This window comes from Myripristis murdjan, chromosome 1 (genome assembly GCF_902150065.1).
Source record: "Myripristis murdjan chromosome 1, fMyrMur1.1, whole genome shotgun sequence".
NCBI lineage: Eukaryota > Metazoa > Chordata > Actinopteri > Holocentriformes > Holocentridae > Myripristis > Myripristis murdjan.
The window spans coordinates 37,840,408-37,863,001 of record NC_043980.1 but is presented as its reverse complement, the minus strand read 5'-3'; the positions used below and the strand labels follow the sequence as shown (position 1 = coordinate 37,863,001).

General features: G+C 41.5%; 1 protein-coding gene across 1 annotated transcript in view; it reads right to left on the bottom strand.

Annotated features, from left to right (window-relative positions):
- Positions 1 to 5,790: 5,790 nt before the first annotated feature.
- LOC115365460 (vasorin-like) overlaps positions 5,791 to 22,594 on the bottom strand; it is a 33,618-nt gene continuing 16,814 nt past the window's right edge. Inside the window, exon 2 of the mRNA XM_030060869.1 lies at positions 5,791 to 10,542. Coding sequence (XP_029916729.1) covers positions 8,434 to 10,521 — 2,088 coding nt within the window. The 5' untranslated portion in view covers positions 10,522 to 10,542 and the 3' untranslated portion in view covers positions 5,791 to 8,433. The remainder of the gene's footprint in view (positions 10,543 to 22,594) is intronic.

Here is a 22,594-nt window from a genome sequence, read left to right as displayed (position 1 = left end):
CCTGAGTCCCTCTGCTGTGTTAAAAGTCTTTTCATTTAACTTTGGATTCTGCCTCAGAGAACATGGAAGTCATTATGGGCCCTGGGTAAGAGGAGACCTTAGGATTCCGTGGCCAAATGATTGGCAATTAAAGCTAATTCAATTAAACCTTGTATTGCGTTTCAGACAGGAAAAGAGCCATCCACCACTTTGTTCAGAGTCCTTTTCTCATGAGAATAAGGAACATGAGGACCCGACCCACTGATAGTGTGGGAAGCCATTTTGGAGAGGACTACAAAGTGAGCCTGTTTGTGCTCTTGATTCACTTCACTCTGTCAGTGACTCATTTTGTCAGTGATGTGAGCACAGATGTAAAATCAGTTTAATCTGCTCCTCTTTGATGTTTAAGTGAAACACCACCACAGTGGATTGCAAAAAAGGCACTCCCTTTGATTTTAGGTGTTTTTCAAAATTTATTTTTCAAAAACAAGGATTTCAAATTGCAGTACCTGAGACTATTGGAGTTTGCTGAATGTTATCTTGTGTTTCTATTAAGGATGTAGTTTTTAGTTTTCAAGATCAAGGGAAATTCAATCTGACAGCAGAAATTATGTTGCCTGAAATGAATGAGAAACCCTTTAGTTTTTCAAAGCAGATACAAACTGGACCATATCCATAAAAGTTTAGAATTCCCCTTTAAAGATTGAAGACACATGTATCAGTAAAGGAGATCTCTACTTTAAGGTATACCAAAGGGCTTAGTGCATGAAAGATTTTAACATACTAAAACATGTATATGAATTTCACTTTTTGCTGTGGCATTTCAGTCCTTTTGTGCCAGAATTTGCATGCATTTACTTGCATACAAATTGCATTTAAATGCATTTACCTCCAAAAACATAAACCATGGTTTGCTGTCTGTCTGTTAGCATCTATAGCAACCTCTCTCTCTCTCTCTCTCTCTCTCTCTCTCTCTCTCGCTCTCTCCACCCCTTGTCCTAATATTTTACACAGGTATGTCTGCATTGATAGAAAGATATAGAGTACTGCAGTGCAACTGGGAATAGGTTGCATATGGTGTGCATGATCTTAATTTGGCAAGCTAGTTACATACACACAGGTATGCACAGACAGACACATGCACGCACACACACACACACACACACACACACACACACACACACACACACACACACAGTCAGGAGGTTAAGAGGCTAGTAGGGTCCGTTTAAACCATTATCAGGTCCAACAATCTGTCTGCAGTTGGATTTCCCCACCTTCCTCACTCTTTCCTCCCCGCTCTTTTTTCCTCTCTCCAGCTTTCCACCCCCTGCAAACCCTGACTGTTTCCATTACAAGCAGATTGTTCATATAAATCAAACCCTTTCTGTGTGTTTCTCCCTTCAGCAGCCCATGTGGAGGATGGTCTTGAAATGAGAAGCACATTGTGGAGGTAATGAGGGTGATGGGCTAAGAAGTTGGGCTTTATTTTAATTCATAATTTAGAGGCTCGTCGTGGCTCCAGTGTCTGTTGCACATGTTTAAATACTAGTTATATATTAAAGCACATTGCCGCAATCAGGTTGTCAACAAAGTAAACGAAAAAAAAGAATTCAGAAAAACAGCTCTCATTTAAGAAATTTCCAGATTGAGAACATTGTTTTTGAAAATGTTACCTTTAGCTTGCATGGCCTGACCATTTCAAAGACTCGCACCATCAGCACTGCAGTCTTGTCTTGCAGATAAATAGCAGCTGCAACAGTTTCTTTTTCTTCTCATGCTACTAGAATATTTTACTATGTTTGTATTGATTTATGTGTTTACTACCTCTGTTTTGGTGAATCCTAAAAAAGAAGTGAAAAAATATCTTTCTACTTTTACCACCACAGTTATAGAACAGCATTGCAGGCCACACCTCTCTTTCCCTTTTTGTTGTGTCTTGTTTTAGCAAACACACAAAAGTACCAAGCAAAAATGTTTACACCACTTGTAATTTTCTCTGGAGTTTTGGGGGTGATAATATAATCTCAAAAAAAAAAAAAAAAAAAAAAAAAAATCCATTGAGCCACGGTGGCTGTTGTCAGTCTTCCAAGGCCTCAAGCTTTAAATGGGTCCCCTGATTTTGTATCTGTGCTGTAGGATGATCTGTCCTCCTAAAAACATATACTTAGACAAAAGGATTTTTTTTTTTTGGATTTGAGTCTTGACCTTCCACTATTTTACTGGGTAAAACAGTGTTCAAGTTCAGCCAGCATACAGTGAGTGACAGACCACAATAAAGAAGTCCTCTGTGCAACTACAGCCATTGTCGCAGTGTGACATCACTTAAATGTAAGTATAGGGTGTAGGTATAGATATAGGTATACGACCTCTTTTTCAGGCAGTTGACAGTATACCCACCTATCAGCCACATAGCTATTGAAATATAAAGGAGCATACCCACTTCCTCCTCAATATTCTACACACTTAATAGTATACAAATGTTAACAACTATCACTACAGCCCTGCATGCACGCTTATATGTCTGTGAAATGTCTGTGACTGTACCTGTGGAGCCTGGTGGATGCTGTCATTCATTTAGCAGTATTTGCTCAGAATGTGAGCATTAGTTTTGGTTAGTTACATGTTTGAATTTGCATTGCATTGTGTCTTTCCTGCTAATCAAGTGAAGTACCCCTCAACTTTCTATAAAATCTGCTATGTTTGTAGTACAGTATATAGTCCTGATTGTGATTCGTTAGTTTCAAATGGAAAATGGACTGCATAGGCTACCATGGTATCAAGCTGCCCATCAGGAGCAGTTAGAGGTTCAGTGTCTTGCTCAAGGACACTTCACCACACTCTCTGGAGATGCTGGGAATCAAACTAGGAACCCTCAGTTTACCAGACGACCGCTCTGAGCCACAACGCCCCCATTGGTGATATCCAACCACTGTCACATGGCACTCCTCATTATCTGTGTAAGAAGCTGAAGTCAAAGCCGAAGATAGATGATTTGATTAAGATTAAAATCAAATCAAACATGTTTGATTTTGTCTTAAACTATATCGTTGGGGTGTCACACTCTTCAACAAAGGCTGAAAATCCAATGGAAAGTCCCCTGGTGGCTCCCTAGCTTAAGTCTTAGGCATGAGATGGGAATTTAAATTCATGACTAAGCAGCAGCTACAGTGGTGGAAAAAAAGTTTTCGGACACCCCATGCATTTGTGAAATATTGCATTAACAAATCACTCTTAGGTCTTCAAGTGCAATTTCTTTTAGTACAGTCAGAGCCAAAATACTAAACAAATCCTAAAAAAGCCATTAAAAAATTAAAATTGATTGGTTCCATAAAAATACATAAGAAATTTTGAGTATTGGGTCATTTTGGTACCAGTGATGAAGGTCGTTCTTTTCATTAAAAGACACAATTTTTGTTGCCAAGCTTCATGTCTATATAAAGCCAGCACATTTGAAAGTTCTTCAGACACAAAAATGGCTAAAACAAGGAACCTAACGCAGGAAACACGCCTGAAGATAAAGATTAAACTGTCAAGAATTTAGTTTTGTTAGTTTTTCTTGTAAACAATAAACAAAAAAATATATTTCATGATAATATTTGAGATTGTGAGATTGTGTAAAATTTTAAGGGTGTCCGAAAACTTTTTTCCACTACTGTATAAGGGACTGCTGTGAGCACAGTCAGGTCGACTGCCATCCCCTTAAACCCCAGCTACCAAATGTGACACCTTTTAGGACCTCCAGACTCAGCAAACTGCAGCTGCTATAGAGTTGCATAGTGTGTCTCTGGTTTAATCTTAGCCAGGCAACTGCTGTTATTTGACAATATATCTGAGTTGGAAGAGCCAGACATCAGTCTTTCATTAGCTAGCAAGCAGACCTAAAGTTTGCTAAAGGTTGTTTTGTTCGCAGATGACACAAATTTATTTTGCTCTGGTAAAGACTTTGATCAGCTTTTAGATCCAGAGGAAAGGGAACTGAAACCTTTTAAATGACGGTTTGATATTAACAAGTTGTCATTAAACTTAAATAAAACTAAATTAATAATGGATATCAACAAATCAGTAATCAATGTAGTTAGTAATCATGATAGATAATGTTGAACTAGATAGAGTTTATGAAAATACATTTTGGAGATTTTTTTTATAGACCACAAACTATGCTGGAAGCCACATATAGATCATGCAAAAACAAAAGTGTCCATTGCAGTCCTTTGAAATATTGCACAAAAGATATTCTAAATCTAAATTCATTATATATATTGACCTATTTTATTTTTTTAAAGTTCCATATGTTACCTACTTTGGGGAAATTTGATGAATCATGACCATGGATTCATGATCCTGGAATTTGGAGGTTTATGCTGTGTTCATGTCATGTGGGAACGAAAGTAGAGGTCAGAAAAATTCTCATCCGTACAACCTGCAAGTGTTAACATCAGCTGAAAAGTAAAATAAGTGAACGCGAAAGTCAAGTACACTCTGCTGCAATTCTTCAAGACTATGTTAGAAATAATAGTAGCATTAAATTTGCAACAACAGCTATGCTCAACATACCTAATAACAACAGGCTGAGTATCTGACCAGTGTATGAGGCTCACAGCGAGGAATTGCAGTGGTCAAACCTGCAAATAAGCAGACCTTGGAACAGGAGCTTTGGTGGGCTCCTGCACATGAAATATAAATACAAATATGAATTTGCCAGAGAAAACTGTGCTTCTTTTGCTCCGCCTGCTGAAATGTACCTCAGAGAGAGTATTCCTCCGTCCATATGCAGCGTTGCCTCTGAGAAATGTTTGTAAAACTACAACCTGAATCTGTGACATTCATGTAAGCTCAGTTAGTCAGTCAGCCTGGAGCGCAAGTTTGACTTTCACAGTCTGCTGTAATCAGAACAAGATGGCTGACATACCTGAACCATGACCACGCACCAGAGGCTCTGTGTGGTTGCCATGGATACTCAACAGAGACACAATGCTGAATCAGGGACATCAATTACTCTATCTATCTATCTGTCTATCTATTTTTCTATCTATCTACTCAGCTTTCTAAAATATAAATGCTAATTTGGAAAAAAAGTGACTGATAATTTAGTTATGAAGTCAGTGAAAACTGTAAATTCATTTGTTTGCAAATGAGGAGGAAAACTGTTTCATTTCTGCCATTTGTTAGCTGCATGTTGAAGTCTTCCATATGCTGTGTTTGGCATCTATTCTTGACTATTAGTGGAAAATACAGTAAATGACCTTTCTCCACAAACCAAAATAACGTCACAAAGTCATTATTCATTAATCATTAGTCTGAGGTTCGTGTGTGTGTGTGTGTGTGTGTGTGTGTGATGAGGTATTGAAAAATACAGGGTATGTGTAATCAACTTCTGTTGTTGCTGGAGGTCCTCACTCTGTTGCTGTTTTGGTTTCCTTATGACTAAACCCTTGTAAATTCGAAACTGATTTACAGCACCAAATCAGCCCGGAGTCCTTAAATCCAAAACAAAGGGGAAGCTGCTAAGGTCCTAACTACTAAAAACATTAATATTTACTGCACTGGATAGTAAGTGGTGTGTGCGTTTATAGTCTACTTCTAGTCCTGTTGAGGACTAGAAAGCATATTGTTTATACTGTTTTTTTGTGTAGTTATCTATATAAACCTGTATAAAAATGACTTGAGGTTTCAATCATCAAACTTCAACAGTATGATTAAAAAACACAAAACACAAGCAGTTTCACATTAAGTCATTTTAATACTGTTCCTTTTATCAGCATTCCTTTTTTCACAAATACACACACAAAACATTATTGACCTCTTAAACAAACGAAAGACAAAAAAAGACAAATAAGAAAAAAAAAAAAAAACAGGGAAGGTACTGTAACGTGCATGATGAAAGTATTTCAAACATTTCCTGTCCCCTTTCTCGGTCTAAAGCAATACAGGATGTCTTCCAGTTGATATATTAGGGGAGAGCAGATATATGAGCATCTGTGTCTGTGTTTATATTGGAGTATTGACAGAGTGAAGGAGCAGTGAAGCCAGCGAGGAGGATGGTCAGTTGATTTTGGACAGTGTTGGGGTATAGTGCATGGACTCAATTAGAAAGGAGACAATGCACTTTAGATGTGAAACAAAGCACACACACATACACACATACACACATACACACGTACACACACAGTCGAGTTATGGAAGATACTCTTTAAATTGGTGAGGTAAATGTCTAAATGGATATTGCATTGCAGATAAATTCCATTCCATTACAGCTTTCTTCATTTTTATTTTGGAATGCACAATATGCAATGGTCTGTTGGGGGTTTGTTGTTCTAGAAATAGCATTTTCATGCATTTCAGCATGTAACATGAAACTCTCAAAGTTCTCAGTTAGCTTCTGCTCCAATGCTGCCAAGGCAAACTGCCGTACATTTATTATACTCTGAGACTGAAGATTCTGTTTCTCAAGGAGCAGAAAGGTAAAAATAAAGACAAGGAGGCAAAAAGTAACAGTTAAAAGCCATGGCGTTCCCAGCCCCAGACAGGAAGACAGAATAAATACATCAGAATGGTGCATTTAGTCAGTGCTTTTCACTGCCTGGCTGGCAGTAAACAAGCAAAACCGTCTCCAAACACACAAGCCGATAATCATTGTTTACCAACACACACTGGATGGATGGAGTGGAGAAACAAGAGAGAGAGAGAGAGAGAGAGAGAGAGAGAAGGCCAGAGAGAAAGTGAGAGAACAAAAATCTCCTGGGGATCTGCAGCCATATCTCAGAGACGTTACGGTCAGTAGCGCCTGGAGGAAATGACTGCCTGCAAGTCAGTGACACTTAGAGCAAATTGCCACAAAACTCTTTGAACTCGCTTTCAATTCTCGGCACGTGTGTGTTGCTTTATAGGAGCGGGCTTTGTGGCAAATGGGCTTTGAACACAGTTTTGGGAGTTTAAGTGGTCAAAAACAGTCTGAGGTTTGTCTTAACCATATCCTTATGTAGTGTTGGCAGACCTGGCAGAGAGACCGAAGTGTCTGGCAGTTTAGGGTCCATGCACTCGACACGCATTCAGTCACATTCACTTGGTGAGCTCTTCAAACATGTTTGGGAAAAACTTGTGGCAAAGTATTCTGGTCATGTTCTAAAGACGACTTAGGGTTAATCTTTTCTTTTTGTTGCTTACACTTTTGGTGATTTAGGGACTTAAGGTTATTTACTTAAGCACTAGTTGTAAGTTGCTCTGCAGTTTTAACTGATGCAACCTAAAATGTAAATATAAAATGATGCTTTAAAAGGGGGCACACAGTTCATAACAAATTCACATTAGTCACAAGAGCAATACTGAAGAAACAGCAACAGCAAAATGCATGTTAAAAAAATAGAAAAAAAAAATACAAAAACAGAATATCATGATATCAGCTACTCAAAACAGCCTTCGCATAGTATCACAGCACAAAGCTACGCAGGCCAAAATCAGTCCATTCTCAATGTCTCTTCATTAAGTCCATTTATCTTTCACAGCAAATTTATCTCTCATGGAGACAACAGCTTTGGGTGTGTGGAGAGAATAATGGTAGACCTGTTGGCACTGAAGAATCGAATTCTGATGCAAAGAGCCTTCTAGTTCTGTTTTGAACTAGATGATGTTTAAAAAGCAAATCTGGAGTCACGCAAGTCAAGGAGTGCTTATGGTCGTCACCCATTTACTAGCTTTACAAAGTGATTTTATAAAATTTTGTGTTATTGCATTTCCTTATGTGAATAACAGACTGGTAGCAGTTCCTCATGGGGACACTGGGAAGGAATATCACTTTTCAGTGCAAGTTTATTGTTTTCCCATGAAAACCCATTTTGCCCCAGATAGTGTGGTCCAGGTGAGTCCACATCTGCATCGTTTTCATGTATATTGTACTGTCATTGTCTCCAGTTTTGTAGCCCGAACACGGGGACACATCTCCATACTGTATCTCCCAAATCCAGCAACATGATTGCAGCTCATTCAAATACAGCTCCTTTTACATAAACAAAGCAAATTAAAAAATAAGCCAAAAATTACAGTCATGTCAATGCAAAAAGGCACTTCCGTTTTCAGTCTGCTACTAAGACCCTTGTAGGTGATTGCACTTGTTTAAACACTTGGTTAGGTTTTACCACCATCAAACTTTGCTAGATGACTTCAAAATCCACAGTGGTTTCTTGACTGAGGAGCTCATCACCAGTACGTTATATAACCATCCAAAAAATCTTAAGTTCATCAATCAGTATCTCTAAAATACAGAGGATCCAATCTGTAGTGTTATCAGTTAGACAACAAAAGATTAGTTAAGTGCCTTTTTTTCAAACGGTGAATATCTCATTTCGGAATGAAACTCTTTAACCACCAAGAGAGCAACAGGAAGATTCCATGAGCCTAACTGGTCAGGCTCCATATTTGTCCTATATCTTTTAAAGTCATTGCATTGTATGGATCTTAGAAATAAGAGGGTTTCAAGGCTGCTACATTGTTGTTCGATGGACAATGTCCTTGCATTAAGGGAACCTCGTATTCCAAACCCCCATTTTGTTGCAAACTTGGGGACAGCTGAGGAGTGTGACAACGGTTGATCTCTGGCTGTTTGTGGGGTAAAGTACCATTTCCCCCATTCTCTGGACAGGTCTTGACCCCCTCCAGCTCCATTGGATCTGGGTCAGCTGGGCCAAGCTCCAGCTCCATTCCAGCCTTGGCCCTTCTCCTCTTCCGCAGACAGATGACTGTTCCAACCACCACAGCCACCCCTAGCACCAGGGCCAGGGCAGCCAGGGCAGGGATGAGAGTGTAGGTCAGTGTGCTAGGCGGCTCCACCCTGGGCTCTGGGGATGTGGTCTGGACGCCTGCAGTGCGCGCCTCCGTACACGACCCGGTTTCAACAGAGCTATTAGCCCTGGAATTGACTCTCTCACCCAGGGGACTGGCACAGACTGAGTAGGTACAGTTGGGCCTCAGGCCACGCAAGGTGTACTCTGGATAGGATGCCGGCAAACTTAGGATCATTGGACGGCGGTCAGGACCTGAGAGGTTTCGATAGGTCAGCCTGATTCCGCGGATGTGTGGCCTTGTCTCAATGAAACGGTGCAAGTCGAGAAGAATAGATGTAGAGGTCACCTGTCGTGAGCTGATTGCATCAAGTTCAGAGGGCATAACTGTTGCAATCACAGAGCCTTCTGTTACCAAGGGTTTTGGCAGTTCAGTGACTTCGTCAACATTTTCGCAGTAGAGGCCAGAGGTTGCTGGGGGACACAAGCAGCCTAGTTGGCCCAGGGGGTCCATTGGGTCAAAACGACAGGTGCCCCCATTCAGGCAGATGTTTGGTGGACAGATGTTGGAGGTAGGGGATTCTGGCGTAGCTGAAAAGAAGGGCTCTTCACTGGTTGGGGGAGGGGGAATAGCATTGGTATGGGTGGTTTCTGGGGAAGTGGTGGGCATCTTGGGCATAGGAGTACTCTCCATTTTAGAGCTAATCAACACCGTTGTCGTAGGTGGACACCCAAAATCCTTGTGTTCCAGCTCGGCAAGCATCTTCCCAGAATTAACTGGGGGGAAGTGGCATCTAGTTTCCTCAGGCCTCCCAAGATTGACATTCTTCTCTTTCAGCCAGGAAGGGAACCAGGCCAGTGGGCACAAGCAGTTGAATGGATTCTCAGCTGCTGTCAGGTGCCCCAACCTGGGAAAAATCTGTAAGAAACCCTGGGGGAATCCCTGGAGGTTAAGTCCACTCAGGTCCAGCTCTTGGAGTGCAGTCAGCCTCTGAAAGTCCTCGGCCCTGAGCTCACCAAGGGGATTGGCAGCCAGGCTAAGCTTGATCAGCCCCTTCAGGGATTCCTGCTTCAGGGCCGGGGGCACCTCCACTAGTTGGTTTAGGGAGATGTCAAGGTCATGAAGGTTCCCCAGGGAGGCCATCAAATCCTCATCTAGGGAGGTGAGCCCCAAAGAGGATACTTTAAGGGCCTCCAGGTGGGGGGTCTGGAGGTCTGAGGGTCCCAGGGTTGGGATATTGTTTTGGCTGATATCTAGAAGCAGAAGGCTGGGGAGGTTGAGGGATGGCAACGAGGTGAGCTGGTTACCCTGGAGCTTGAGTTCCAGCAGCATTTCTAAACCTTCAAAAGCTTCCAACTGGATACTTTGGATACGGTTGGCATGGAGATATAACCTCTCCAGCTGGACAAGCCCATAAAAACTGTCCTTTGAAATATGGGTGATGAAGTTAGAAGACAGGTCCAAGTTCTTCAGCACTGACAGTGTCTCAAACACGCTGTCTGGAACTTCTGTCAGCTCATTCTGGCTGAGGTCAAGCATCTCCAGCTCTACCAAGCCTCTGAAGTTGTCCTGGGTTAGGGTGTTGATGCCATTCTGGAAGATGTAGAGGTTTTTGGTTGAAGCAGGGACACGAGGCACAGTGCTGGAACGCCGCTGGATACAGAAAATTGCCTGCTCCTGGCCCTGGCAGGAGCAGTCTGCCGGGCAGTCACTGGAAGACACCCGACCACATGAGAGGAGGAAGAGGAGGAGGAAGGGCAGCATGGTGGTGTCAGGCCTGAAACTCTGAAAGAAATGAGAGAGGAAAAGCTTTGTGTTAGTCAGCATACACTATCATAAGCTGATCTTACTGAGACTTTTAATAACAAACTGAGATATAAAGTAAAAGATGCTCGCTCATAAGTGTAATGGAAATTTACTGCTCATGTCTACAAATACAATGGCTCATGTTTACTTGTTAGTATGCCTTAAGATTACCTTGATTACACCTAGACAATGTCTATGTTCCTGCTTTAAATTCCTATTCTCTATGTTTAATGTCTACACTTCTACGGATGTGCCTGCACTTCCTTATCAGATGAACTTTCGTTAGACCTTTTGAACTCTATATTAAGGAACTAAAACTTTCGCTAGCATAAGACCTTAGCTGAACTCTTTCTATTAATAATCCTGAACTTTTGAACCAAAGGAGTTTGAACTTTTAACATGTCTATATTACCTAATTCGGAAATGGCACATGTCGCCCATGACTAGACGGGATGTAAACGTTTTTGATTCATTGTCTGATTTTTCTGCATAAATATCTCTGATTGTAAACACTCTGCGGAACTTCCCTGCAGACTGCCTTGCACTCTGTTTGGTTCTTCCCTTCAGCGCTGAATAATAAAATTCCCAAAGACAACTTATTGATTCCAGATCCTTTATTTTACTAACTAAAGAGAAAAATCCACGACATAAGTTTAATTGTGACAACACACAAACACACATGCACACACACAAACACAGATCTACACACATATAAATTGTAACAGTGATAAATCATGACACGTTTGCCATTTGCTTAATGACTGCACACCCTTGCATATCAGAAGCCCCTGGGCCAGGCAAGGGTTTAATGGGGCCCACCCAGGCTGACCTGAGTAGGGTTAATTGAGAAGCACGTTCAGCCTTTTTTGCTGTGTTTACACCACAGTACTCAGCCCGTGAAATCCAGTCCACAGCAATGCATCTGGACACCCACAGCCAAACGGCTACTACATACATAACCCTAACCCTAACCCTAAACATTACCTAGTACGCTTGCAGGTATATATTGTGTGTGCACATTTACGCACACACACACACATGCACGCACGCACGCACGCACGCACACGCACACTGGGCTACACACTTGCATGTTCTAAAGAGGGCTAGCACCGTTGATATCCCTGAACCCTCTGATAAGCACCAGTGTTGTCATCCAGGTTCAGTGAGTTCTCAGACCCCCTGGGTGACTACATTTTTCAAAAGTGAAATTTAGCATCTTTTTCTGTTCTTTGGGAGACTATACGTGTTCACAAACAAATGAAATTCAGTGACAATGTTATGTTATAACACACAGTACATTGCACACATCACGCCTCTAGCACGCTAACAAGAGCACAGTCATCGGGGAGGGGACCACCGTGAGTCTCCATCCCCAGTCCCACGACACCTCTTTGGGTCAATCTCTCGAGGATGACCACAGTCCAGAGAACAGCTGCCACCAGAGATGCAGAAGTGTAAATGAACAACACATACGCAGTAAAATGTTAATTTCTGCCAATCAAAAATGATGATTTTATTCAGTTTTTTAATACTATCTATATTTCTTAATCATGCAGATCAGCTTGGTATGTAAATTAGATGACACCATCATCTAGTGATTTCTAGCAACTTTTGGGACAGCCAATAGCAACTTTTCCCTCCACAGGAGTTGAGTGTCCAAACACAGCTGTAAGAGGGTCTAGGGATGTGCATGGATCAGACCTCCAAAACCCTAATAGAACATGATTAAATTAAGTTGGAAGGAAAAGACCTTCTCACTCTCAGTTTCACGAATTTATCTGTTCTTCTGGTCATCCTGTCTTTCTCCTTCTTAGGTTGCTTCTCCTTCCCCAACTTTTTTTTCTCACCTTTCCAACCTCATGCTTCTCCTCTCTTTTCTCTTCCTGGCATTTCTTACTACCTTCTTTTCCTCCCCCACTTCTCACTGTCCTAGTGACTTCACCAGTGACTGTGTATGAAGCCTCACGGGGGCCGTAAGACTGGCTGACTTACTGGCTGGGGCTACCAGGAGCAGTGATCTCTGTGGTATAATAAAAGTTGTGATTCACTTCTCTGTGCAAGATAAACAATCAAACTCCGTTGAAGCCAGGCTTCCCTTAAATCTCTGCTTTCTCATCGCATTTTTTTGTCCCTCCCCCCACACCCTACCCTTTTCTTTCCTACCATCACCTCATTATGTACTGCCTATTCTCTCCGTCTGGGTCAACTGTCAAAAAATATGTTTCTACATAAATAATCAAGATTACCATTTGTCAGGGTTGACCTGTTTTATTGCAGAAATCCAAACAGTGTTAATTGCGATTAATACGACTCTTGATGATGATTTAAAACTTTAGAAATGTCAAATGGTGCATTACTTAATCTTTTGGAACTGTTAAACAGAGACTAAAATAGATTATCTATCTTTCCTCCCTGACTAGTTGGCTCTTGAATGTTTATTTTTGGTGTACATGACTAATTGTTAAAACTGTCGCCTGTGCAATATGTCTTTGACCCTAACACAGAGACATGTATGGGATTGTTCAAGGTTTGTATATTTGTGTGCAATCACCTAAGTCAACTCAAGGAAAGCAGCAGGCCTGCCTATCTGCCCTTCACTGGGAGCTTCAGCTTTCACGGTCAACATGAAAGTTCAAGGCTGTGATTTAGCCTCACCTTGATGATGCAAACACACAAATGCCTGTGTACCCACAAAGCACACAAGAATGCAAACACAAATGCAAGCATTCACACACACGCACACACACACACACACACACACACACACACACACACACACACACACACACACACACACACACTCAGGCCAGGCGATCGGTGCAATTTATCAGTGCAGTGTCAGCTGTCTCAAGACTAGAGCCTATGACACAAGACCAGTCAGAGCCCAGCAATTCGCTTTTCTAAACATATTTAATTTCAACCGGCTGAGTCTGGTCAGGCCAACGTGCTGTCAAGTGCTCCAAGACTCACCAAGAGTCTGGCAGTCGTCCTGGCAACAGCCAATCAGAGTTACGCACAAGGGGGAAGAAAAGAAGAATAAACTTTGTACAGATTTCATGTTGTAATGTCATGTAAATGTCAGTGTGTGTGTGTGTGTGTGTGTATTGCTCCTACTTTCACCTGTCCAGGAATTAAAATGAGATTAACTATATCTCCATACCATGCATCAATCTTCTTGTTTGTTTATATTTAAATTGTACATGGACCCCTAAATAAAAGAATAAAATAAGAATCTTTAAGTTGTATATCATTTAACTTGGATGAATAAATGTCATACAAAATGGTAAAAAGTAGCATCATGCTCGGATCAATCCACATACACAAGTAAACATTTAAACCACTTTGAAATACATGTTGTCTGCATGTGAGCTGCTGCTTCTCTACCATGAAAAGAGACGATGCTGCCTATTTTGTACCTGCAGTGAATGGTTCTGAATAAATGGGAACATACTTTAAACTGACAAAAAAAATGTAGTGTGTGATTCCTCATCCTTCCCTGTCACCTTGCTGATGCCACAGTAGGAATTTAATCAAGACCAGGCGCTTACTCTGAACGGTCCCTGTCAGTCAAGATTTGAGCAGATTGTAGTTTGACCTCAGCTTCACTTGCAAGCACAAACTGCAGACTCTTCTGTCCCTGTTTATCTCTCCCTCCCTCGTGCCTTCCTCCCTCTCTCTGGCCTGGTTTGTGTCAGTGAACTCCTGTGCTCCTGCTCTTCCCCCCGCTGCCCTCTCCTAGACTCCTGGGGTAGAAGCTGAGGAGAAACTTAAGATATTTCATTAAAGCCAGGAGCGTACCTCCGGCCCCATGCCTCCTTTCCCCTCCTGCCTGCTCCCCCTGTCTCCTACATTCATCCCCCTCTCTTCATAACACACGGAGAGCAGGGGCTGAACCGGCCACAATGGCTGGAATTTGCAATATCCCTCAAAAAGCCATCTTTATCAAGAGCAAACGGAGAGAGACAGGGGGGAGCGAGCAGAGGGAGGGAGGCGGTGGGGGTGAGGTGGGGTGGGGGGTGGGGGGCAAAAATGAGGAGGTTAGAGAAATGACTATCAAGAGAAATATCAAAGATTGTAGTGGCAAACACCATTTAAAGGGGTCAGAGTTAAGTGTCTTGCTGTGCAAGTGCAACTAAAAGAAAAAGTGCCTTAAGAAAAAAACAACATCTTCATAGGTTGCCTCTTAAGGAAAAAAAACATACAAATAAATGGTACTCTTGAAATGAAAGATCTCAAATTAATTCTTGTTTCTTAGTTTTTTTTTCCTATTTTTATGTAAACCCTTTGCCTGTCTTAAAATTCCGTTTATTTAAATAAATGAATGGATTTGAATACAGCCACATTGCATAAATGGTAGTAAGCCTAAACTGTCATAATTTTACTTGATTCCGGTGCTATTGTTTGTATTGTTTGTAAAGATGAAAAATAAAGAAATTCATGAGAAATGAGTGTTACTGAGAAAAATACCAAGGAGTTGCCATTATAGCCTTCTTAAGAACTTGAGATCTATTTAAAGGCGACAGAAAACTGAACTGCTTTTCTTTGTTCCTCAAAAAGTCACAGTAACAAACAATAACAAAGAGTGGTAGGAAAGCAAGGAATTGTGAAAGACGGAGAATACAATAGGTGGTGTGTGTGTAAAATTAGTAGTACAACTCAATCTGCCCTGTCTTGTTATTATCCAGAGGGTGATTCATAAGCTCTTAAGCGCTTTTGAGGCTTCTTGTGTCCAATTACAGCTTGGTTTCCATTCACATCAAGTCTTGTCGGTGTAGTGTCTCCATGTTTTGGCCAATACCTTCCTACAACAGCTTACTTTATCTGTTGAGGAAAAGGATTCGACAAAGAAACAGGCCCATAATCAGCAAAAACATACCTGATAGCCTACTATCTAACTTGAGAATGCTCACACTCTTAAAAATGACATCAGGCTTTCCACACATCCCAAAGGACATTATACATGGTGTCAAAGTATGGTATTAGCATGGAGAATATTGTGTTAAAATGTCCCAAATTTTACCATTTTTAGGAGCACAGTAACAGCCAGGTCTCCAAAGGGTGATGAAGCATACGTTCAGTTAGTGTGCACATTTGAATTTTTGCCTCATCTTGCGTTTAGAACTTGTAAAACTAGTGCAAACACAAATGAGCACACACAGGCACACGCAATGAAGCTGTGTGCAGCCTGGCATTATGCAGAGGAAATGACTGCTATGACAAAGGAAGCGAGGCATATGACTTCTTTTGTTTGCAACACATCTTGGTTTAACGACACACTTCGCCCTGGAGCCCACGCCTCTGTTTGCGTGCAGTCGCTACAGTCGATACGAAGTGCTCGCCATTCCTTCCAGGGCACGGCTGCTGGCAAATAAATACATGACTGACAGGAGCGGGAATGAATAGACAATGAATGGATGTTGTGTGTGTTAAAGCGGAAGACAGAAAGGTGAGAGGACAGAGAAGGATTCACAAAGGAAATGACTGATCAACATGTTCGTAGTTGAAAAAGTTCCCCCGTTCATTTCCACAGGCAATTTGGATTTGCTTTTGACATTTCTGGCAGCTTTGCGTTTGATCATTTACAGGTGATATGATTTGTAAGATTTATTTTATGTTTGACAGACGATTAACCTTTCTCACCACCCGGGATAGTATTCCTCTGTAATACACCGTCTACTTATTGTCTTCTACTTCCAGTCCTTAGGAAATGGATGTGCATGGTCTTGTGGATTGGCTGCCCCAAAAGGTCTGTGTCAGGACATGCGGGGAAAACTCTTTAAACATGATTTTCAACCCGTCTGCAGGCCTAATTTACAGCGACACATTTGTGTAGCATTTCAGAAAATCTGCAGCACTCCACGCTTCAGCCTTCACTCTCTTAGGTCAGTGCTGAACCTGTGGCTCATGCCCGCCGCATGTCACCTCCTGACCGGACGACTGGAACTGCAGCCTTTCAAGTTCCCCTGAATTCCCTTTTTGTTAATGCAAAAATCTGTTCTAAGATCATTGGCGCTAAACAAAGAGACATGAGATTCTTTTGGTGGACAGTAAATACTGGGGAAAACACAATGTATTGTGGGTCTTTCAGAGCCTACCTTGGCATGTGAAATTTCATTGTTGCCATATGGGTGATGATATGCTCGACCTGCTTGTAAAAGCGATCGCTATTCCACGTCTTTTATCCTCTCTGCTGTACAGGTGCTTAATACTTAGTTGGCTTTTAACGGCGGTGTTTTAGATTTATTGCTATGTATTACAGAGGTCACCCATAGCTGCTCACCTTTTATGTGTCCTGTATGTGAGCTGTCCTAGCCAATTGCCCTTTAATGGATAAATGAAGTTGTCTCAAGCATTGAATCTCGAAAGTTCCCTTTCATCCTCATAAAGAAGGTTAAGTGTCATTTTGCAACATTAGCTTGTGTGATTTAGGTTTCCCATATTGTTTGTTGGACTTTGTCAGCAGGTTTGACTCATTCTTGAGTAGCTTTACTGTAGCAGGCCTTGCTAAGTGTATGGAACCAGTAACAGTGGCTGTTAAGGGAAGCATGCGCCCAAGGAGCGTTTCCTAAATTAGTTACCACCCACCGGAGCACCTCTAATACAACCAAAAGGAGCATTTCCTGAGCGAGAGAGCTGACATTCACTAACCAACATGTCCTCACTGACCTGCTTACCACTAAAAATACTTGGTTAAGGTTAGGGAAAGGTCATGGTTAAGGTGACGAAACGTTTGCTACCTAAAAACAAACAAAGTTCTCGCTTGGATTTGGACTTTGGTCGGCTGAGTGAAAGTCATGTTGTTTGACCCATCCCCCACCCCACCAACCTCCTCACACAGACTGTCGCTCCCTTAATTCTACATCACAGTGTCATTATTTACAGGACCACTAGAGGTCACCTCACTTTAACACGTAACTATAGGTCTTAAGAAACTGCTCTACAACAATCTATGGGTTTACTAAATTAATGGTTTAATAGTTGTACCTTTTTGCTCTGTCTTCCTGTATAAGGTGAATAAAATACAATAGTTGAGAAGAATATGCGGGAAGACATGTCCATCAGCAACTTATTGAGTTTCATCACTGCGTCTGATGTAAATACTCAATTTTAAATTGTTCCAGCTTTTCAAAATGATGGAAAGACGAAGTGAGGAAATACAAAGAAATGGAGCCTCTAGCACAAAACTGTGCAGACCTATTTTCAGTTTTTGCTTTTGTCCTGTTTCAGCTCATCTCTATATTTGCCCTCTCCTTCCCTTTTGTTTGTGTTCGACTGGGCGCCCACACCACAAAGCCGAGAATCTGCCATTGAGCTTAGCAGTCAAAACACGGAGCAGCACCGTCGTGCATGCAACCGGCTCGACTGCACACTACACGGTCACATGCCTAGGTGTTGCAAAACTGGTTATCTTTGCTTCTTCACAAATTCATAATGGAATGTGACAGAGTATTCTGCTTTTAAAGCCTTTCAGAAGGCACTATATCCTTTGCTATTTGTCTGGCTGTAGATAAGGCCCCAGGATGAAAGAGAGGCATCGCTGTCAAAACGACATAAAACAGGTAGCACACCCCCGTGCCCCCCTCTCACCCCACCACGGGCCAGCGACATGCATAACGCCGCAGCATTGCCATGAATACACACATGTATGTAACACACACACACACCATGCCAACAACACAGCTGGATCCCGTTACACACAAAACTGTGCAGGCATCTCTCAATGTTAAAGAGACAGAGGTTCCTATGTAAACCTTTGTCCTCCCCCCATGATAAGAGAGCGAAGTTGGGAAAGAGTGAAAGGGAGATACAGCCAGAGAGAGAAAAATCAAAGACAGAGGGAAAGAGAGAAATTAGGTGTCTTAATGGCTGGTGGTTGAGGACTACCTCCATTCCTCCCAACTCAACTGTAAACAAAGCGTGATTCCTCTACACTTAGAGCGCATGACAAAGGCCAGACATGAGAGTCGCAACCACAGCCTTTTCTCCTGAAACATTCTCTCCACCCTGACCGGACGGCCCTACAAAGCCAAAAAGGTGCTGAAAGACACTTAAGATTAAAGCGTCTATATGACAGATATTACAGGATCCAGAACAGTGTACCCCCGATCCTGGCTGGATGCTCCAAATGCCATTAATGGGGGCGCATGGATGATAGTTTTGCTCAAATTACAGTTTATGATTGCATTTTTCCTGTTGTCAACCTCTAAAAAGATCCGGGAATTTCTGCACTTCCTGTATCACTCCACAGCAGAGGAGCAGCAGCCACCACAGAGGCAGAAGCAGATTGTTTGAGTTTGCTATCATTTGTTTTCTTAACAGAAGTAGTTACGTTAGGGTTAGGCTGTATAACCACGTGCCAGCGGTGGCTGTACCTGAGGACCAGCGCAACATGAGGCCGCACAAGAAAATAGCTCTACAGTTCTTCTCATTATATATATGTATATATATGTGTGTGTGTGTGTGTGTGTGTGTGTGTGTGAGTGTGTATATATATATATACATATGTATTTTTTTTTTTTTTTTACGCCATTTCTAACTGTAAATATAAAACTCAAATCATATTCACACTGTGGTTATTTAACAGTTTCAGTGGATTTAGTCTTTTTTTTTCTTCTTTAAAGAAAGTTAGCTGGGGGGAAGTCCACCTGAATGGCAGGAGGCTAACAGTTAGCATTTGGAGCATGCAGCCAGTATCCAGCATTCAGTAACAATGAGAGGAAGACAGCACCACTACTGTTCTACAGAATAGATAGATAATAATAAATAATGCAAACAAATTTTTTTCAAACATTTTCAAAAAGGATGAACTATCCCTTTAATCAAAATCACTATAAAAGAAGCACCAAGAGCTGGTTTGTAGTGTAGGACCCCTGCAGTGTGCGTGACTGTCGTCTTGATTGATAGTCTACCAACTGCATGCCTGAAGTCAGGCAAATTGCCACTTGACTCATAATACCAGCATGCAAATGTCAAAGCAAACAATGAAGTATTTGGAAGATGTCACACTGAGTGTGTGGAATTAGTATTTGCATAAAAGGTCCATGCATATACACCACCCCTGCTCTCTGCCTTCACCTTGGTCTGATTTAGTCACTGCTCTTTTTCAAAATGCATACACACAAGCACACATGTTGGAACACAAACATCTGGAGGAGAACAACAAGACCTGCAGGCTGCAGCCATGCCAAAGGCAAGGCACTCCTGGAACAAATGATTACCATGGTGACAGCATGACCATCCATCTCCTCCTGGTCTCTCCGTCTTTCATCAGCCACAGGATCTTGACCTGATCGGAGTCACATGTCTCCGCTCACCTGCTGCTTCTTCTTCATCTCTGACCCTGACCCTAACCACCCTCCTCCTCCTCCTCCTCCTCTCCATGACTGCCCTTCCTTGCTTTCTCTGTTGACTTGTCTTCTCTCTCTCTCTCTCTCTGTATCTGTATGAATGTGTATTTTCATGGTTTCCTCAGTGGCAGTCACTGCAGAAGTCCCTCCTCATGAATTCATATTGTGAATTATCCTGTGTCAGTACTGCATCAAGGTCTTGCATGAATGTTATGCATACATAGAAATAATGTGATTCTTTACTGATCGCCATGGGGGAAGTTCAAATTGAATGGTAGTAGATTGTACAGCGAATCTCTTGGATCTTTAAACACTTAGCCAATTCAGAATCAGAAATATATTTATTTTAACCCCCAAGAGGAAATTGGGTAATCAATCAATTATCATTTCTTGTACATTCCAGTGTCTGAAAAGTGAGCAATGCTTGATTTTACAGTTGAGTTTTCAGTGTGTGTGGTATTATACTTGTATTTGAGCTCATGTTATTATTAGATTTTTTTTTTTTTTTTTTTGAGTGTGTATGCCAGAGATCACCATGGTGTTATAATCAGAGAGCAAAAAACATGGTACACTGCAGTGGAGAGGTGAGCGGTAGACCTGTGATTAAATAAATGCACGTCAACAAGAAATCATGTTTCTATGATGATGGCAGTGGTGGCCATCTACACACAACAAACACCATAAAAGAAGCAGGCAACAAACAGGATCACGTTTCAGGATTCGAGAGACATCATTTGACTGTGAGTCAACTCGGTGAGTGATTTCTGCCCACGTGGCTGTGCTGCAGACGCCTGGGTATCTCCGTGTCTGACTTAGGCGTGGCAGAGATGTTGCTGCTATGATAAAAATGCAGAATGGCATTCAGGTACGCTGCTGCTGCTTGTCATTCCTTCATTCATTCCTATGGCTTCTGGAAACCTCAGTGAAGGTCTGTCCAACCAGCGGCGACTGCCTCACGTCACGAGAGTGTTTGCGTGTGTGCACTGCAACCACTCATTTAGTCTCATCTTCAGTGTTAAAATCTTGTTTTTCATAAAACAAGGTAAAAAAAAAAAAAAAAAAAACATAAACAAAAAACTGAGATAATCCCACTTGTACCTAATGCAAATCTTGAATTTTCTTGAATCAAGTATCACCGTCTTGATCCTAGTGGGCTGATATGAGTTATTCTGCCGCATTTCAGTATATTGATACTTCCCAGAAAAATTCCCTCCTCATTTTTTCATAGTCATTTTCTTATCTGACTAACTCACATGCTCATTGTTGGTTTTTTTTGTTTATCTATATCTATATATCTCTATATCAATATATCTATAGCTATATCTATGTATCTATATATACATACATATATATACATATACATATATACACATATATATGCACATACATACATACATATGTATGTATGTGTGTGAATACATATATATATATACACACATATACACACACACACACACATATATATCTATATATATCTATATATATAGATATATATAGATATATACGATACTCCTATTTCTAGTGTAAAACGGTCATTGCTGTTTGATATGTTGTTTGAGAGAGAGACAGAGAGACAGAGAGAGAGACCTTAGTAGTCATTTTGAATTTGGGTATTTGAATTTGTGCTCTTTTTGAAACCTGTTGGTGTCAAAAGCCATATGGCAAAGAGCCACATTTAGCTGGTGAGTTGCTGACTCACAGAGTAATTTAATTTTTTTTTTAGTCGTTTGAAAAGTGTTTGATAATACAACTAGCTGCTGAGTCTGTCCTGAGTTGTGGTCAGCACATCGGGTTCGATAACGTTGAAAATGACGCTGAATGACTTTTGCAGTGTGTGTGTGTGTGCATCTGTGGTCTTAAAACGTGTTGAACCTCGGTGGTGTTTGAGGCTTGTGTATGCTTAAGCTGACTGTCAGATAAAGCCCTCTGAAGCGTGTGCGTGTGTTTTATTTGGTTAACCTTTATTGTATTTATCCAAGGAAAGTCAACTGAGCACGCTTGGTCTTCTCACTCGCCCAGCTCCACACATTCCTACGTGGCAGCTGCTGAGCACGACCACAGTCCTCAGGGCAGAAGCATGTGAAGTGCCTTGCTCAAGGTGTTGTCAGAGAAGGTCAGAACATTACTGATTCACTTCCCTTACCCACATTTCCCCAACTGATCACAAATCTGTTTCTCTAACTTCTAGACTACCACTCCCTGAGTTTGTGTGGTGGGAGTGTAAATTTGTTGTTAAATTAAACAACTTAAACTAAAAAAAAAAAAAAAAAAAAAAAATCATAGCACATTTGTTGCCAAAATGTGTTAATGATGGGTTGCGGTGTCATCCTGTATTTTATTGTCCTGGAGCTGCATGTCAGTACACACCTAGCTATTACTCTGTCCTCTGGCTTCTTGCTACAGAATACACAAACTAATTAACAGGGTGTGTGTGTGTGTGTGTGTGCGTGCGTGCGTGTGCGTGTGCGTGTGCGTGTGCGTGTGCGTGTGTACTCATGGCCCAGCTGGCAACACAGTCACACTCTGAAACTGACAAAACACACAAGCCTGCAGTGAAGTGGCAACAACATAATTCAGTGTTAAATTGAAATTTGAAAGGTGCACTGTACAAAAGTTAAGGTTGATTCAAGTAAGGACTATTCACACTTAAAGAATCATTCCGGTATTTTTCAGCCTGGGGCCTA